General features: G+C 47.1%; 1 protein-coding gene across 3 annotated transcripts; it reads left to right on the top strand.

Annotated features, from left to right (window-relative positions):
• Positions 1-3,438: 3,438 nt before the first annotated feature.
• LOC308580554 (uncharacterized protein) lies at positions 3,439-10,545 on the top strand. Of its 3 annotated transcripts, none has more exons than XM_081182372.1 (4): positions 3,439-4,020; positions 6,306-7,331; positions 8,171-8,285; positions 9,211-10,545. In XM_081182372.1, the coding sequence occupies exons 2-4, from the start codon at positions 6,519-6,521 to the stop codon at positions 10,284-10,286; spliced, it is 2,004 nt and encodes a 667-aa protein (XP_081038498.1). In that variant the 5' UTR covers positions 3,439-4,020; positions 6,306-6,518; the 3' UTR covers positions 10,287-10,545. The 3 variants fall into 3 exon arrangements, with proteins under 3 accessions (XP_081038498.1, XP_081038497.1, XP_081038499.1); XM_081182371.1 differs by having other exon boundaries at positions 3,439-4,033; XM_081182373.1 differs by lacking the exon at positions 3,439-4,020 and adding an exon at positions 4,030-4,161.
• The last annotated feature ends 5,654 nt before the right edge of the window (positions 10,546-16,199 follow it).

Here is a 16,199-nt window from a genome sequence, read left to right as displayed (position 1 = left end):
CCTTTTATTCCAGCACCCCTTTGAAACAGCTCCATTCTCCCAGGTGTTTCATAAAATCATACAGTTGGAAGAGACCCTGAGGGTCATCTAGTCCAACCCCCTGCAGTGCTGGAATCTTTTGCCCGATATGGGGTCACACCAATGACCCTGAGATTAAGAGTCTCATGCTCCGCCAACTGAGCACGTCCAGGTCTTAAGATGTGTTGAACTGGTTTTAAAGTTAACATAGTATTAGCTAGGTCCCCCCCCCCCAATTATTTCTATCTTTAATATATGAGAGGCTTTAATTCGGCTATCATTTGATGTTACGTTTTTGTGATTTTTTTTGTTGCTAGACCTTATCATGCAGGATTGTTCCAATTTTATTGTATATTCATTCAGATGTTTTCATTTATTGTTTGTGACTACTAAAGTTTGTTATGTTTTTAGAACTGTTGGTGTGAATTATGTGATTGTTTCTGTAAGCCGCCTTGAACACAGTTTAATCATGGAAAGGAAGCATACAAATACATGGAGTAAGAAGTAACGGAGTAAGGAGGAGTAAGAAATTCTCAGAGTAAGAAGTCTGCAAGCTCTTCCCATCTTGGGAACATGGTTGGGACTGTTGATGTACCTGTTGTCTCCATGAGCCTCCCACCTCTCTCCTCTCCTTTGTCACACCCCATCCCAGATAAGGAAGAAGCACACATCTGGTAGTTAACTCTTTATTTGGCAAGAGAAGCACTTACAGCACCTTCTATGGTTACACACACTTACCTAGGCTCTAGGCAGCAGTCCATAGGAGGTCTGAGCCCTAGAGAGCAGTTGCAGCAGCAGAGGTGGTTGCAACTTTTCCTTCTAGCTTATATACTGTCCTTTGGTGGGTTACACACCCACAGCCTTAGACTTTTCCTGCATAGAAGACATCACTGCATTTACCTTTTCAAGGTCCTCCATTATATGTTACATACCCCCCCCCCCCAATTATCATTTAGCCTCACGTGTCATTTTTAGAAGGCAATGTCTTCGGTTTTCCAAAAGGAGTTTATGTGCTTCTTTATCAAACGTTGACTATATTCTGAATTTAAAACTGCAAAGCGTAATGCTGGTGGTCAACAAAAGACATTTAAAGACTCAAGGCAAATCTTTAAAAATGTAGTATAAACACTGACAACTGGGAAACACTGGCCTGCGAGTGCTCCAGTTGGAGACCAGTCTTTACCAAAGGTGTCATGGGCTTTGAAGACACTTGAACTCAGGACGAAAGGGGAAAATGTGCTAAGAGGAAGGCATATTTGGCAAACCACTGTGATCAACTCCTGCCCGGAAACCAATGTCCCCACTGTGGAAGGATGTGTGGATCCAGAATTGGCCTCCACAGTCACTTACGGACTCACTGGTAAAACTGCGTTTATGGAAGACAATCTTACTTTGCTACAAAAGTTGCCCGCTCACAAAAATAAAAGCAGGTTTGAATTCCTCACACCCATTTTTTGTGGCTGTCATTGGAGATAATGAAGTGCACCCTTTGGGGGTGCAACATATTTTTAAATCCCATTGCTGATTCCCCCTCCCCCTCAAAAAAATCCCCTAAATTTCACCTCCTGAAGTGACAGTACTATGCCCTGGCTAGGGCTGGTGAAACGCTCCCGCCTGCAGAGCTGCTGCCAGTCTGTGCCTGCAATAGTAGGTGGGCCAGTATCTAATCTGTATAAGGCAGCTTCCTGTGTCCCTGCAGCAGGGCTTCTCCTTCCAGACAACTTGAAAACACGCAGACAGACACACGCAACGCGCTTGCGTTGAATCCCGCGCTCCGTCTCATGACTCCTCCTGGCGCTCACTTGGCGTCCCTTTGCCAGGGCAGGAAGCGACCGCCCCTTCCTCCTTTCGCTGCCTCTCTAGGACGCTGCGCATCTCTCGGTTTAACCCCCAACAAGCCGGGCAGCCGGTGAGAAGATGAGCCCGGCTGGATCAGGAGGTACAAAGGAAATTTTGGTTTAGGGTAACAGATGCGAAGGACGCAAATTACTTCCATCCCCCTAGGAACGGTATTTCAGGAGTCATAGAAATCCCAGAATTGTAGAGTTGTTGGAAGGGACCCGAGGGTCATCTAGTCCAACCCCCTGCAATGAAGGAGGAAGCAGCTGTTCCTGCGACCAGGCGCCAACCAACCCAGATGATCAGATCACATCTCTTTAAAAAGCAGGATAAGGCAGCAGGATTGTGAACCTCACGTTGAAATATATTGTTCATTGTAGTATAATATACTTCGCTAATTTTTCATTTTACGAAATTCACTGTTTTCTGTAGCATACAACCGAAATGAACGAACGACTCTGTTAATTAGAGTTTTTTTCTTTCTTTCCTTTCCTAATTCATCTGGCCATCTGTCGTGGATGCTTTTTTAATTAATTAAATTTGTATATTTGGTTGACCTGATTGACATCCTATACCTATTTAAAATGTGGAGGGAGGGATGTTATTGGGTTATTGTTTTTATTTTGATTTTACATATTGTGATCATTTTTGTGAACTGCCTTGAGACCTCCGGGTATAGGGCGGTATATAAATTCCAATAATAATAATAATAAACCACACGTCATCTGCTCTCAGAGCGGTTCACAACATAAAAATAATAAAATGCCTACAAATAACAAGAGCAAATAATAATAATAATGCACACAAACCAATAAACCCCCTCCTCCCCCACATTGCTGGGGGTTGGACTAGATGACCCTCAGGGTCCCTTCCAACTCGATGCTATTGTCGCCACTTTAAAAAGACCAAACTTTTTTACATGCCATCGGGTAGTTTCTTCATCCCTGCAACAGGGAAATCAGAGGTGCAAGAACATTGCTCTGGTGGCCACAGGTAGCCTTGCCCATGAATTTGCCCAGCCCTTTTTTAAAGTCTTCCAATTCTGTTGGCCAACAACACTCCTGTGGGAGGGAGTTCCACAGTTCAAAGCTTCCACTGTGTGAGGAATGACTTGCAGTCACCTGTCATGAACCTTTCCTCATTCATCTTCGCTGAGAAACCCTGCTAGTTATAGATTATGATGACAGAGGTCCTTCTCCTCCTAGGAGACCCAATGGGGGCCTATCCAATTAAACTGAATTACAGCTCATCACTTGTATAAAATACAGTGGTACCTTGGGTTACAGACGCTTCAGGTTACAGACTCCGCCAACCCAGAAATAGTACCTCGGGTTAAGAACTTTGCTTCAGGATGAGAACAGAAATTGGGCGGCGGCAGAGGGAGTCCCCAAGTGGTACCTCAGGTTAAGAACAGTTTCAGGTCAAGAACAGACCTCCAGAACAAATTAAGTTCTTAACTTGAGGTACCACTGTATTGGGGGGGGGGTAAGCCCTGCCCTGCATAATTGATCACATGACACAGCACACACACACCCCATTTGACTGGCAATGCCCATTAACTTGGGGGGGCACAAGCCTCTCAAATATTTTATTGGGGGCCCCCAAAGGGACTTTGGCACCTAGAGGTTGGCTCCTGTGCAGCACATCAACCCTTAGTGTGGAGCATGGGTAGGCAAACTAAGGCCCGGGGGCCGGATCCGGCCCAATTGCTTTCTAAATCTGGCCCACGGATGGTCTGGGAATCAGCGTGTTTTAACATGAGTAGAATGTGTCCTTTTATTTAAAATGCATCTCTGGGTTATTTGTGGGGCATAGGTATTCGTTCATTTTTCCCCCTTCAAAATATAGTCCGGCCCCCCACAAGGTCTGAGGGACAGTGGACCGGCCCCCTGCTGAAAGGGTTTGCTGACCCCTGGTGGAGGGTCTATGAGGAGAATTTTTTCACGCACCAAGTGTCCCTCACACATGGGAAGGGTTAAAGTAGCAAATGTGCCATTCCTAGAGAGGTGTGCATGTGAGAAATCACATGGATATGACATTTTTTAAAAAATAGAACATCTGCTTTTCCGGTCCCTCCACCTCCTTTCCTTAATTATTTCCTCTTTTACTTACTGGAAACAGAAGCCGGCTGTCTTGAGACTTTCTCCTAGCTGAAGATCCAAGGTGAAGCTGGCTGGTGAGTGGAGAAGAGGAAAGTTGGGGTGGTGCCCCCTAGAAAAGCTGCCCTGTCCCCACATTCTGACCCTTGGTGCATCTACCCCAGTGCTGTCGACACTGGCCGGCAGCAGCTCCCCGGGGTATCAGGTGTGTTTCTTACCTGGACACGCCAAGGGGACATTGTGCATGCAAAGCAGATGCTCTGAGAGGCAGCAGCCCTCTGCTGAGATAGGAACATTCACCCAAAGAATTCGGGAAACACTGTTTTGTCAGGGAGCTGCTAAATGCTGTCAGGTGACATTTTCTATTTCAATAATAATAATAATAATAATAATAATAATAATAATAATAATAATTTATTATTTATACCCCGCCCATCTGGCTGGGCTTCCCCAGCCACTCTGGGTGGCTTCCAAAAAATATATTTAAAAACTATAATACATCAAACAATAAAAGCTTCCCTAAACAGGGCTGCCTTCATATGTCTTCTAAAAGTCAGATAGTTGTTTATTTGCTTGACATCTGATGGGAGGGCGTTCCACAGGGCGGGGGCCACTACCGAGAAGTCCCTCTGCCTGGTTCCCTGTAACTTGGCTTCTCGCAATGAGGGAACCGCCAGAAGGCCCTCGGCGCTGGACCTCAGTGTCCGGGCAGAACGATGGGGGTGGAGACGCTCCTTCAGATATACTGGGCCGCGGCTGTTTAGGGCTTTAAAGGTCAGACCAACACTTTGAATTGTGCTCGTAAACGTACTGGGAGCCAATGTAGGTCTTTCAAGACCGGTGTTATATGGTCTTGGCGGCCGCCCCCAGTCACCAGTCTAGCTGCCGCATTCTGGATTAGCTGTAGTTTCCGAGTCACCTTCAAAGGTAGCCCCACGTAGAGTGCATTGCAGTAGTCCAAGCGAGAGATAACCAGAGCATGCACCACTCTGGCGAGACAGTCTGCGGGCAGATAGGGTCTCAGCCTGCGTACCAGGTGGAGCTGGTAAACAGCTGCCCTGGACACAAATTTGACCTGTACCTCCATGGACAGCTGTGAGTCCAAAGTGACTCCCAGGCTGCCCACCTGGTCCTTCAGGGGCACAGTTACCCCATTCAGGACCAGGGAATCCTCCACACCCGCCCACCTCCTGTCCCCCAAAAACAGTACTTCTGTCTTGTCAGAACCTCAATCTGTTAGCCGCCATCCATCCTCAAACCGCCTCCAGACACTCACACAGGACCTTCACCGCCTTCACTGGTTCTGATTTAAAAGAGAGCCTGCAGAGCTTGCAGAGTTACAATTCCCAATATTTTCCTGGCAAGAGGGATTGGTTTTTGTCTCCTAACAACTCTCAGCACCCGCTGGCAGACGAAATTGATGGAACATGTAGAAATGGCTTGTTTAGCTGGAAGAATAAGTGATCAGGAAGAAAGAACTTTGAAAAAATAATGGGGAATTGTGGAATGTTTGAAAAACTACTGTAAACCACTTTAATCGTTGGCAGGACTAGAATAAATTGAGCAGTTGCATTTATAATGGAAGGGAGAGTCAGGAAAGGAAAAGTAAGGATTAATTAGAATATGTGGCAGTAAAGGGAAAATAAAATGAACCATAGAAGGGAGTGAAGGGAAGTTGAATATGCTTGTATGGTTTAAATTCTGTAATTTATGCAAATGTAAAATTGAAAATCATAAATAAACCTCTCACCACCCTTAGCAAACTACGTAACTTCCCGGGATTATTTGTGGGAAGCCATGACTGTTTAAAGTGGTATGATAACTGCTTTAAATAACCGTTCCTGTGGAAATCGGAAAGAGACCTGCCATCCTGGTATTGCTGTTTCTCCAAGACTTTGTAGAGAATTGATTTGATTCCATGTCGGTCATTCATCCTATGATTTGATTTGATAGTGTCAAGGTTTTTAAACCTTTTAAAATTATTATTATTATTTATTAAACTTCTATACTGCCCTTCATCCGTAGATCTCAGGACAGTTCTCAACATGAAAATACAAGATAAAACCACAAAAAAATGTAAGAAAGAGAGCGGCAACAACCAAACTAATAAAACCCACCTTCCCCCACCCCATCCCATCCCAGAAACACATTTAAAAGGGTGTAGGATGTTTCTGAAAATGCAAATAACAAATAATAAGAATAAAAGGGTTTAGGATGTTCTGTGATGTTTCCATGATTTTACTGGACTCTGCCACAATAAAAATAAAATAAAAAAGAGCTGGGGGTTTTATATCTATTCTTCTAAATAAATAAATAAAATATTTTGGACTGTGTTCTTTTCTCCTGCAGGCAGATTTGGTGTTTATTCTGGAGTTTTCACCGCATCCTTGGCAAGAAAACAATAGACGCCGCCACCCCAGGAGACGTGGGCACCTATAACTGCTCCAACAGCTATAACTGCCCTTCTACGGAATCAGGTCACTGGTCCAGCGAGCTTAAGACTTTTTTATCTTCCGAGGTTCAGGAGGAAGATTCCCCATCCTTATCCTTGGGTGGTGGACGATGGAAATGGCAGAGGGGTTTGTCATGGCATGGCCGGATTCCCAAGAAGAAGTCCCTTCCGGGCAGGAAGGACGGCCCAAGATCAAAACAGAGGAGACCGGCTTCTCAGAATTTGAGCCCAAGATGGGGGCGAAAGGGTCCGAAAGAGCCCCTCGCGTCTTCCAGGCGGGGAGCATTCAGGAATTGCTTTGCAAGGCGTCGGGGAGACAGCTGATGCAGGTTCCAGGCAAAGGGCTCCTTCAGGAATGGGAGAGCCGGTGGCAAGAGTTCCTGGGGACCTTGGAGTCCCCCAACTTGAGATGGGAGGCTGCCCAGATGCCAGAGGAGCCCACCCCCTGGGACGACACCAAGGCCTTCTTCGCCTCCTTCGAGCAAGTGGCCAAAGCCTGCCGGTGGCCCCGGGAAGAGTGGGCGGCCAGGCTGCTGCCGGCCCTCAGCGGAGAAGCCGAGCGGGCCTTTTGGAGCCTGGAGACCGGAGACAGAGAGGATTATGGGAAAGTGAAGGCGGCCATCTTGCGCGGGGACGCCATCAGCAGGGAGAAGAACCGCCAGTGCTTCCGGCGCTTCTGCTACCGGGAAGCCGAGGGGCCGAGAGGGGCCTACAGCCGCCTCCAGGAGCTCTGCCGGCGGTGGCTGAAGGTGGAGAGGCACTCCAAAGAGCAGATCTTGGAGTTGTTGATCCTGGAGCAGTTCCTGGCCATCCTGCCAGCAGAGGTCCAGAGCCGGGTAAGGGATTGCGGCCCGGAGACCTGCTCCCAGGCGGTGGCCCTGGCCGAGGATTTCCAGCTGCAGGTGGAGGAACAGGAGCAGCAGGTGAGACGGGGTAGTGAACCCCCATTATGATTCTGTTAAATCTCAGGAATGGGGTGGGGAACGCACAGAAGAACCTGCACCATCTCGTCTAGCATCTTAATCTCACAGTGGATCCTTAGCAGGACCTGAGGTCAACTGCCGTCTCTGCACTTGCATTCCCCAACAATGGACGTTCTTGGTCTTGGCCACGAAAGGTCTTCATCAATATCAATGTGACAGCCATTTTGTGTGACGCGACACGCAGGCAACGTAGCTGTTTTGTGTCATGCCGCCCTCCAATGGGGAGCCATTTTGTGACGGGCGGCCATTTTCTTGAAATTCCAATTGTGTCCTCTGGCCTAGAAAGGTGGGTGATTGCCTCTTGCCATATGAACCTACCCTGAGGTCATCTTCTGAGGCCCTCCCTCGTGTGCCACCTCCTCGAGAGGTGCAGGTGGTGGCAACGTGAGAACAGGGCCTTCTCTGCAGTGGCTCCCCACATGTGGGATGTTCTCCCCAGGAAAGTTCACCTGTTGACTTCACCATACACCTTTAGGCGGCAGGCAAAACCATCCGTTTTTAACCAGGCCTTTGGTTGACCTGACTGACATCCTATACACTTTTAAAATGTGGCACTTTCTGGGGGGTTGTTATTGGCTTGTGGTTTAGATTTTGATTTTATATATTGTGATCTTTTTGTGAATGGCCCTGAGACCTCCAGGTATAGGGCAGTATATAAATTCAATAAATAATAATATTATGTTGACAACTTTCAGCGCGATTGGCGGGTGCCAAATCCGATTTAAGCTCACAGCGGCCACACTCTTGATTTTTCTTGCTGTATTTTGTGCCTGATTCAGGTGCCTACAGAGGCGAATGTGAATCCCCCCAAGGAAGAAGAGGTTCTGGAGCCCGAAGAGGTGCTGGGGCCCAGCTGGGAGATCAGTGGTGCTAACCATGCTGGTTTTCTGTTGTGTAAGGCTGTCTTCTTCTTCTTTAGACCAGGGATGGAGAAATCTGTGTTATTAGATGACTCTTAATTCCCACAATGCCCATTTCTGCCTTCCTCCTCCAGCATGCTGGAAATTCAGATGTTCTTGCACGACTCCAATTCCCATAATGCTCCTTTCCATTCTTCTGGGACTTCTCCCATAATTCCGTTCTGGGGCTTCTCCTTACCCTCCAGATCAGATCTGAGAAAGGCACAGGGGGCACATGGGAGGAAGAAGAGGAGGGTTAGGGTTAGGGTTAGAGTAAGGGAAGGGAGGCGGGTGGCGCTGTGGGTTAAACCACAGAGCCTAGGACTTGCCAATCAGAAGGTCGGCAGTGATCAGAAGGTTGGTGGTTCGAATCCCTGCAACGGGGTGAGCTCCCGTTCCTCGGTCCCAGCTCCTGCCAACCTAGCAGTTCGAAAGCACGTCAAAGTGCAAGTAGATAAATAGGTACCGCTCTGGCGGGAAGGTAAACGGAGTTTCCATGCGCTGCTGTGGTTCGCCAGAAGCGGCTTAGTCATGCTGGCCACATGACCCGGAAGCTGTATGCCGGCTCCCTCAGCCAATAAAGCGAGATGAGCACTGCAACCCCAGAGTCATCTGCAACTTGGCCTAATGGTCAGGGATCCCTTTACCTTTAAGGGTAAGGGTGGGAGCTAGACTAAGATGCCTTTGAGGTCTTCTTCCAACTCTACAATTCCAGAGAATTATTAACCTGGTGATTAATCAATGCAATAAATAAAAATTAAAATAAACTGAAATAAATAAAAACAATACAATAACTATTTTCTGCATTGGCTGGGAGAGGAACTTGATGCCCTTTCGGATCTCAGCCACTTCTGCAATTCTAATTAAATAATGTGTCGCCGTTTTAAAAGTTGTGCCGTGTTCTTCCTCCCTCTTTCCAGGCGAACCCACGCTAGATGAGCCCGTTTCTGGGGACACAAAGACCTGCCACCTCTTAGAAAGCTCCTTGCAGAGAGAACCCCGGGGGCCGCAGCTGCAAAGCACGGGGCGAGACGTTCCCTCGTCCAACAATCAGGAAGAAGTACCCAGAAGTCCTAATGGGCTGGCGAGAGGGACAGAAGCAAGTCCAAAGAAAACAGCTGCCTGGGAGCTGCCAGGGACCCCGGAGACCGAGGCCACCGCCTCCCCAAATGGGAATAGCGTCAAACCGAAGCCGCCACTGGGCCTCCGCCCTGGGCCAGGACCCTACAGATGCTCCGAGTGCGGGAAGAGTTTCTGCCGACGCTCCTACCTGTCCCAGCACCACCTCATCCACACCGGCGAGAAGCCCTACGAATGCTCCTACTGCCAGAAGGCCTTCCGGGCGCGCTCTCACCTCACGAAGCACAGGCGCCTACACACGGGCGAGAAGCCCTACAAGTGCGGGGACTGCGGCAAGGGCTTCCACCAGTCCTCCAACCTCCAGAAGCACCTGAAAATGCACGTGGGCGCCCTGGTCTACCGGTGCCCCGATTGCGGGAAGAGCTTCGGCCAGCGGGCCAAGTTTTGCCAGCACCGCAAGGCGCACGCCGGTGGGAAGACCTACCGGTGCTCGCGGTGCGGGGAGAGCTTCGGCGAGCTCCCGCTCCTCCGCGCGCACCGGCGGAGCCACGCGGCGGAGCGGGCCTACCAGTGCCCCACCTGCGGGAAGGCCTTCGATCACCGGTCCAGCTTCCTGAAGCACAGGGTGACCCACACGGGGGAGAAGGCCCACAAGTGCCCCACCTGCGGGAAGGGCTTCAGCCAGTCCTCCAACCTTCACAAGCACCAGAAGATCCACACGGGGGAGAAGCCTCACAAATGCCTCACCTGCGGGAAGTCCTTCACCCAGAGCTCGCACCTCAGCTTCCACCAGAACACCCACAAAGGCTTCAAGTCGTACAAATGCTTAGACTGCGGGGACAGCTTCACCGACAGGTCGCACCTTATGAAACACAAGCTGAGCCACGCCAGCACAAAAGCGGAAACGTCGGCCTGAAAAACCCCCTTCATTTTATAAGGCGGGTAAATTACCTTTATTTTTTACATTTATATGGCGCTTAGGCCTTTGCACATTGACTGTTTCCCTCCGTTCCACAAATTCGTTAGGAAGACTTGGGCAATCCTCTCTCTCGTTTCTGCTCCCGCACTCAGCCCCACTCATCCGCAGTATGTGGGGCAGATGATATTGATCTACCTTAACAACAACTATAACTTTATTATTTATACCCCGCCCATCTGATTATTTATACCCACTCGGACTGTTTTTAACAGTCAAGCGGTGCATACATTTTATGAAAACAAACAAAGGGTGTTTATTCTTTCGGAGAGCTGTCCAGCTCCCTCGGTGGAGAAAGACGTCCTTAGATTAGGGCACAAGCAAGAATGACCTAGGTAAAGGGTAAAGGGGACCCCTGACCATTAGGTCCAGTCGTGGCCAACTCTGGGGTTGCGGTGCTCATCTCGCTTTATTGGGAGCCGGTGTCCAGCTTCCGGGTCATGTGGCCAGCATGACTAAGCCGCTTCTGGCGAACCAGAGCAGCGCATGGAAACGCCGTTTACCTTCCCGCCGGAGCGGGAGACTGTTGAAGCCTTTCAATGTATGGTGACTTGTGCAACGATATTCGCCCTCCCGCTCCTCCCCACCCACCTCCATAAGAGGATCGGGGTGGTGGGTGGGGAATCCAGTGCCCATTGAGACTGATGGGGCCAAAGGCAGGGGGGGCAGAAAAGGAGGCGGAGCCACTGGCAGATCCAGCTAATTCCAGTTCGGAAGCTGCCGTACACAAATAGTCCATCTAGTTCAAGATTGTGTACACTGGCTGGCAGCAGCAGCTTTTAGGCCTCTCCGTGGAGGTACCAAGGATTCAACCCGGCGCCTTTTGGGTGCATATGCTCCACCAACTGAATCGTAGAGTTGGAAGGGATCCCCGAGGGTCATCTAGTCCAACCCCAGTTTCTCCCAGTGCGGGACTCAAACCCATGACCTCCAGATTTAAAGTCTCATGCTCTGCCAACTGAGCTAGGCCTCTTCCGTCCCCATCCTCTGACAGGCAGTGCCCCTCTCTAGACTGATTGTAAGTCGGGAAGTGGGCAGGAGGGAGCTGGATGAACCAGCCTTTACTGGGTGGTGAAGAGCAGAGGAGAATAAGGGGATTTAGGTGCTCCAGCCAACTTCCACCTGTGAGATGTATTTTTTATTTTATCTACTAAATTTGTATTGAGAGTGGCAGCTGCCTCGGATGTAGTAGAAGGAAGCAGGAGATCTGCACCATTTTCGATCGATGGCTCTCAAATCCCATGAAAAATAATTTTATTAGGAATGGATAATGCTCACAGTGCTCTGTTTGCTTTAAACACACACACACACACACACACAGTTACAGATAGGTAGCCGTGTTGGTCTGCCATAGTCAAAATAAAAAAATTCCTTCCAGTAGCACCTTAAAGACCAACTAAGTTAGTTCTTGGTATGAGCTTTCGTGTGCATGCACACTTCTTCTTCTTCTATCTGAAGAAGTGTGCATGCACACGAAAGCTCATACCAAGAACACACACACACGAAAAAAACCCAGTCCCCTGCTGCTAGGAACTTGCACTATGAATTTCAGGGATGAGCATCGCTTTGTTTCAGGAAGGGATAAGGACAGCAGCTGCACACACGTTCTGCTCTCATAGCACACAGCTTCCCCACAAAAAATCCTGGGAGTTGTAGTTTGCAGAGCTACAATTCCCAGCACCCTTAACCAGTGGCGTAGCGTGGGTTGTCAGCACCCGGGGCAAGGCAAGTAATTTGCGCCCCCTAACCCGTGGATTTTAGCACTCAAGTGCGAGCGCGCCCTCGGATTTTTCCGGTAACACTTGACTTTATAGAATCATAGAATCGTAGAGTCGGAAGGGACCCGATGGTCATCTAGTCCAACCCCCTGTGGTGATGATGATGATGATACATTTTATTTATACCCCGCCCTCCCCAGCCTGAGCCGGGCTCAGGGCGGCTAACACCGGTAAAATTACAATAGAAACATAATGGGGGGAGGGACCAATTTGTTGAATGGTTTTTGGACTCTGAGAAAGGTTTGAAAACTCCTTCTCCTGTTAGCGTAGTTTTTGTGGGTCTGGAAGAGTTCCAGAATGGTTGACCGGGTTCCTGAAGCTGAGAAGGCTCTGGTCTTCCCACAGCTAACAGATGAGAACTATAGTTTATGGTCTTTTCGGGTGGAGGTGCTTTTGACCTCTAGAGAAGTATGGACCTATGTAACAGATGACCCTCCTAACCCTGTAACTAATGCTTGGTCGAAAGGAGATGCAAAAGCCAGGGCGATAATTAATTTGGCAGTCAGCGACCAGCAAGTAGTCTATATAAGAAATAAGAAAACTGCCAAAGAAATGTGGGACAGTCTTGCAGCAGTGCATGTTAGAAAAGAGTCAGCGTCTGCATTGACGTTTTTCAAGCAGTTGTACCAGACGAAGTTGCAGCCTGGTGGTGATTTGGCAGCACACTTGAGACGTCTGGAGGCAATACGCGGCGAGTTAATTCGAAGGGACATGGAGATACCTGATATTCAGTATATTTTTATCATCCTTTGTTCCCTTAATGAGGACTTTGATGGTATAGCTAGCCAGATATCTGCCGTTCCACCAGCACAATTAACTGTGGAAGGGGTAACGGCAAGATTAATGGGCGAGTTGGATAGAAGGGAGGCTTGTGCCATAAGCACTCCTGTTTCCAGAAAGAATGAGGAACGCCATATGCAAACCTGTGGTGATACAACTGCATTTAAAGCTGCAAAGCGTTGTTGGGTCTGCAATAAGCAAGGACATTTTGCAAGGGACTGCAGATCCAAAAGAAAGCAAAGTACTCCCAAGCCTGTTTCTGTTCGTCAATCACGGTCGTCAGCCCAGCAGCCGGCATCGTATAGTAGAGACAGAAACGAGCCGCGAGCTTTTCACGCTCGGACTAAAGATCGTAAAAGACCTAAAGGTGCCAAGTGGAAGTCTTTTGTTATCGACTCAGGTGCATCTCAGCACGTCTGCAACGATCGAAGCTTGTTTATTTCTTTCGAAGAGGAAATTGGTAATGTACATTTAGCCAATTCACAAGTCCTGCAGTCGTTTGGCAGGGGTACCGTTAAACTTGACTCTTTAAACATTACAATAGCGAACTGCATTTACTGCCCGTCAGTGGACAATTTATTGTCAGTAAGGTGCTTTGCCCGTCAAGGCATAACTGTGCGTTTCTTAAAGTCTATGTGTGAGTTTTTCGAGGGGAACAAACGTCTATTGTATGCCCGGGAATCTGATGGTTTATATAGACTGTATTTTCGCACCTACTCCCAATCGCCTATAAACTGCACAGTAGCACAGTCCAGCCAGGGGTTGAGGAATGTAAGGCCACATTCTGGGTGTGTCCACATGGCGCACAGAATTCTGGGACACCTGAATTTTGCTGATGTAATTAAGACACAGAATATTGTCAATGGCCTCAACTTAAAACCATGTAAATTCTTTATGCAGTGTCTATCCTGTTGCAAGAATAAGATCAAGGTTGCACGCAAGGGTAGGTGCTCAGATAGGAAAGTAACTGAGCCATTTGAGCGTGTACATTGTGATTTAGTTGGGCCACTCCCACCCTCATTAGGAGGTTCTAAGTACTGGCTTACTCTCATAGACCAGTATAGTAGATATTGTTGGACTTATGCAATAGCTGAGAAGTCCCAAGCATTTGAGAAGTACAAGGTTTTTTGCAACTGGGTAAAAACACACTTTAACAAACCAATTAAGAACCTGTTTTCTGACCGGGGTGGGGAATTTGTTTCTGAAGATTTTGAGAAATTCCTGGAAGCGCAGGGGACTACTCATGAGTTATCTTGCCCCCGAAGTCCCTGGCAAAATGGGCTTGTTGAAGTTGTGCAGCGTGACCTGCAGGCAGGGGTTAAAACTTATCTGCACGATGCTAATCTGCCCAAAGACTTTTGGGCTGAAGCGCTCCATGCCTTTTGTTATGTTAGAAATCGCAGTTATCATTCTGGTTTAGATGTCACCCCCTATGAGAAGTTGTTTAAAAAACGCCCTAATCTGAAATACCTACGCATTTGGGGTTCAGATGTAATTATGCATTATCCTGCTAAGCAGAAATTGGGTGAGCGTAGTGTCCAGGGAAAATTAATGGGCTACCAGCAGGGGGCGTACAGAATTTACATACCAGCAACTGGCAAATTTCATATTACCAGAAGCATGATACAAACTGTAAATTGGAATGGGGTTGCTGTTTTCCAAGATACTGATGGTATAAATGATACTGAGGAAGAAGAGGGAGAAGCACCAGCAGCAGGAGAAAATAGTGCTTCTGAATTAATGGGGAAAGACAAAAAGCCTGTTGAATCTGATAATTTGTTTGATTTAAAGTCACAGGCACCCGAGGGGAGGTTAGATTCTCTTGAGTTTTCTGACCGTGAGCTTAGCCTACAGGCACCTCTTCAGTCTGACAATGATGATTTACAACCTGAAACTAGTAGTTCACTCAGTCCCATTAAGTCTGAGGAGTCTGACTCTCCTTCCGGACTGAGACGTTCAGATAGAAAGAGGCTGAAGCCACAACGATTTGCAGATGAACATTTTAATACTGTGTATGCCAATAAGATGATTTTTGAGCCAAAAAGCTACAATGATGTTCAGAATTTACCTAAGCACCAAGCTGAAAATTGGTATAAAGCTATGAACTCTGAGATAGCTTCTTTAAAAGAGCATAACACTTGGTCTCTTGTACCACAAACCCCAGATATGAGACTTATTGATTCAAAATGGGTTTATAGAGTTAAAATGAATGACAAAAATGAAGTTGTAAGGTACAAAGCAAGACTAGTTGCTAGAGGTTTTCAACAAATTCCAGGCGAAGATTATGATTTGTGCTATTCACCAAGTGTAAAATATGAAACAGTTAAGCTTTTGTTAAAAGATGCATCACAACGTGGACATTCTGTTTATCACCTAGATATAAAAACTGCATATTTGTTTGCAGATTTAAAAGAACAAATTTTTATGCGTGTCCCTGAAGGCATAGACGCTGCTGAAGGTTTGGTATGCAAATTAAATAAATCCCTTTATGGTCTGCACCAAAGTGGAAGGAATTGGCACCAAACTTTAGCAAAAGAATTGCTAGATATTGGTTTTTCACAAGGAAAGGCAGATAATTGTGTGTTTATAAAGGAAAGGGCAAACTCTGTAACAAAAATATGTGTGTATGTAGATGACGTGTTAATTTCTACAAAAACCAAACAGGAATATGAACAGGTAGTTTCACAGTTACAGAAGAAATTTGATGTGGTGGAATTAGGCATAGCTAAAAATTACTTATCCATGCAAATTGAGAAAGGCAAAAATGGATCTTTTCTGGTTCATCAAACTGCAAAAATTGATGACCTAGTTGAAATGCTACGTTTAGAAAATGCAAATGGGAAGGAAACGCCTATGGTGTGTGGTTTCACCTTTACAGGTGAAGATAAGCCATTTCCTAACAAAACTTTGTATCGTTCTGCTATAGGCAAGCTAAACTTCATTCAAAGAATCTCAAGACCAGATATAACTTATGCCTTTCACTTTCTGGCAAAATTTGTGGAAAAGCCCACTACACAATGTTTCTCTGCTCTTAAGAGAGTGGTAATGTACCTTAAACATACCAAACATTATAGGTTGCAGTTTACACCCAGTATTGATAAAGGTTTTGAAATTTTCTGCGATGCATCTCATGCAGTGGAACAAAATAATTGCAGGGGTGTGTCTGGTATGGTGTTTTGTTATAACGGTTGTCCATTTGAATGGAAGTCCCAGACACAAACCATTATTTGTCTCTCTACAACAGAGAGTGAATTATGTGCATGCGTTCAAGCCACTCGTGATGTAGAATGGTATC

This window comes from Podarcis bocagei (assembly GCF_964188305.1).
Source record: "Podarcis bocagei genome assembly, chromosome: 2".
In the NCBI taxonomy this organism is placed as follows: Eukaryota; Metazoa; Chordata; class Lepidosauria; order Squamata; family Lacertidae; genus Podarcis; species Podarcis bocagei.
This window is presented reverse-complemented; position numbering and strand designations above follow the sequence as displayed.